We start from the raw sequence: 2,914 nt of genomic DNA, 5'->3' as shown, positions 1-2,914 counted from the left end.
TTCTTTTTAGAGCTAGCGCGCACGAGCAACTTTGTCTCCGCAACTATTTTGTCTCTCCACCCATGGGCTAGTATGAAAGTACGCGCACGTAGCGACGCAACTCCCCATACAATTGATGGGAGAGACAAAATAGTTGCGGAGACAAAGTTGCTCGTGCGCGCTAGCTCTTAGTGTTTTTTCTTGCTTAAAGATATTTTGATGATTTTTCTTGCAGTTTCATTCTAAGCAAAGATTTATTAATAAGAGGACTATAATATAATAGTAAAAAGCAAAGAAAGTAATATTAAGTAATTTCACTTGCTTTCCATCTGTTGCTTCCTTAGAGCATTAATGATTAAACCAAAATGGTATGGTATGTTGGTTTAATGCTAAGGTTGCTTCGCCCGCGATTTCAAAGAAAAACCCACATCCCACTTATTTCCCGTTAAAGCGTATCCTATGTGTTAATCCAAGTTACCCTCTAGAGTCTAGGCTTTATGTGTACGTGCTAAATTTCATAATAATCGGTTCAGTAGTATTGCGTGAAAGTAGAGAAAGGATACTTACAAACTGTGTTACAAACTTTCGCATTTATAATACATATTACACATATTAGCAAAATATTAGTATGATTTTAGGACGAAAATGTAAACTTCAAAAATGACACTTGACATAACCATTGTCAATTGTCATTCTTGTTTTTGTTTTTTCTGTGTTCTACCGTCTACGTCAATTTGATACGAGTTATCAACTAGACAAATAGTGAACTTTGTGCTCAAGTAATCTAAAACTTTTTGTAAGTCGTTCTTTTACTATTTAACCTAGTATTTAGTATGATACAAGATTAAAAATGTCCAAGCTATCAGAAATAAGACTCCTTTTCGAGGCGAAACTAAAAGAAGCCGTACCAGCGCCGACATTTGATCCAAGGGACTTAGAAAGAGTTAAAAGTGATAAATACTTATACAGGGTACTTGAACACTGTTCGAACAATGTCCAATTGGCTGCAGATATGTTGTTTAACATCATGGTGTGGAGAAAAGACAATAATACTAATGAAGTAAACGAAAATACTGTAAACATGGACGTTCTGAAACAGGGTTTATATTTTCCACATGGTAGAGACATAGACAGTTGTATACTTCTAGTTATGCGTTCAAAATTTTACGTAAAAGGCCAAGACGTAGACGCAGTAAAAAAAGTTTTTATATACTGGCTGGAGAGACTGGAACGTGAAGAAGGCGGGAAAAAAATTACTTTATTCTTCGACATGGACGGCTGCGGTGTGAACAATATGAACCTAAACGTAATCTCTTACATGATAAACGTTTTGAAGTGTTACTACCCAAATTTTATTAATTACGTCATAATATTTCAAATGCCGTGGATTTTATCAGCTGGTTTTAAGATCGTAAAGGAAATGTTGCCAGCGCAGGCGATTGAACGACTGCGAATGGTGAATAAAGATAAACTAAAGGACTTGGTAGCTCCTGAGCAGGCGTTAGTAAGCTGGGGAGGGAAGGACACGTACCAATTCACATTTGTGCCTGAAACAAAAGGGAACGAACCAATCAAAATACAAGAAGACGACAATTATTCGCCCGGTGAAATGTTACGGTTGAAACCGCCGAAAACTTTACAATTCAACTTTATAAATAACAGAATAACCGCACAACTTATAATAACAAACATGGATGATACGTTAGTGGCTTATAAGATTAGGACAACTGCACCTGAAAAGTACTGCGTACGGCCGAGTAGCGGCATCCTACCAACACGAGTATCGCAAAGTATAGAAATAATCGTACAATCTGGGTTCGAAATCGACTCTGTTGACAAAGACAGGTTTCTTATCGTCTCCGTACATGTACCTAAAATGAATATGTCGCCAAAAGAATTGAGCAGCATTTGGAAAACTGCAGGCAGTAGTATAGATGAGTATAGACTAAGTTGCGCAAGCTTAAATCAAAAAATTGCACCAACAGTTAGTAAACCGGAAGAAGTAAGTACGGTATCAATTAATTTGCAGAACGATTTTAATAAATTACGTAAAAGTCTGAACTTTGTTCAATGGCTTCAATTTGTAACAATAGTTTTAATGATCTGTAGTATCGCATTAAATGTGGTGATATACAGGAATTCTAGGCATTGTGATAAAATTTAATGTTTCTACTTACAAAAATTATATTTGTACATAATGTTAGTTTGTATGCAAAATGTTGTTATAAATTGTTCAAAAATGATGACAGTAGCAACTATATTTTAATATATTATATTATGAAAAAAATTATTATGAATGAATTTGGTTAATGTTTTCTAACTGCATTTGATATTTTTGTTTTTATGGCATTCAAATGCTTTATAAATATAAATATCCTCTAATTCTAACTTCCAACCTGTTATTACTATGCACTCCTATCCACCATTCCAATTTTTTCAACAACTCTTTTACTGTTCGTGCTATCCAACTTTGGAACGCTTTACCTGAGAGTGTTAGACGCGCTAAAACGCTCTCATCTTTTAAATCACTATTAAAAGATCACTACCTTTCCTTACTGTAGCTTTTTCCCTACCTTTCTGTTTCTGCTTGCTGACATCTGTAACTGTAACCATTGTTTTTGAATGTCTTATCATCTGTGTACTATGGCTTGTGTATAGTATGTATTTTGTAATATGTATGTGTATGTTTAGTATGTATTTAATATTATGTATGTGTATGTACAATATGTATTTTAGTAATATTTTATGTATGTATTTTAGTATGTACCTACATATTTTTGAAGTATATAATATGCAATATTTAGTTTATATAAATATGTGTGTAAATGTGTCTATTTTACATTATTTGCAATGTATTGTTATATGTAATTGTAATTATAGTCATTTATTTTGCGCTATCCCACGACCTTCTTACATTTCCTTTCCTACCAGGTTG

General features: G+C 33.9%; 1 protein-coding gene across 1 annotated transcript; it reads left to right on the top strand.

Annotated features, from left to right (window-relative positions):
* The first annotated feature begins 716 nt into the window (after positions 1-716).
* LOC149895357 (motile sperm domain-containing protein 2-like) lies at positions 717-2,254 on the top strand. The gene has a single exon (XM_090118884.1). It carries the CDS (start codon positions 830-832, stop codon positions 2,141-2,143), a length of 1,314 nt encoding a protein of 437 aa, XP_089975010.1. The 5' UTR covers positions 717-829; the 3' UTR covers positions 2,144-2,254.
* Positions 2,255-2,914: the final 660 nt, after the last annotated feature.

This window comes from Colias eurytheme, chromosome 31, assembly GCF_061535395.1.
Source record: "Colias eurytheme isolate Ceu_HAF_F1 chromosome 31, ilColEury1 Martin Lab GWU primary, whole genome shotgun sequence".
Classification (NCBI taxonomy): domain Eukaryota; kingdom Metazoa; phylum Arthropoda; class Insecta; order Lepidoptera; family Pieridae; genus Colias; species Colias eurytheme.
This window is presented reverse-complemented; position numbering and strand designations above follow the sequence as displayed.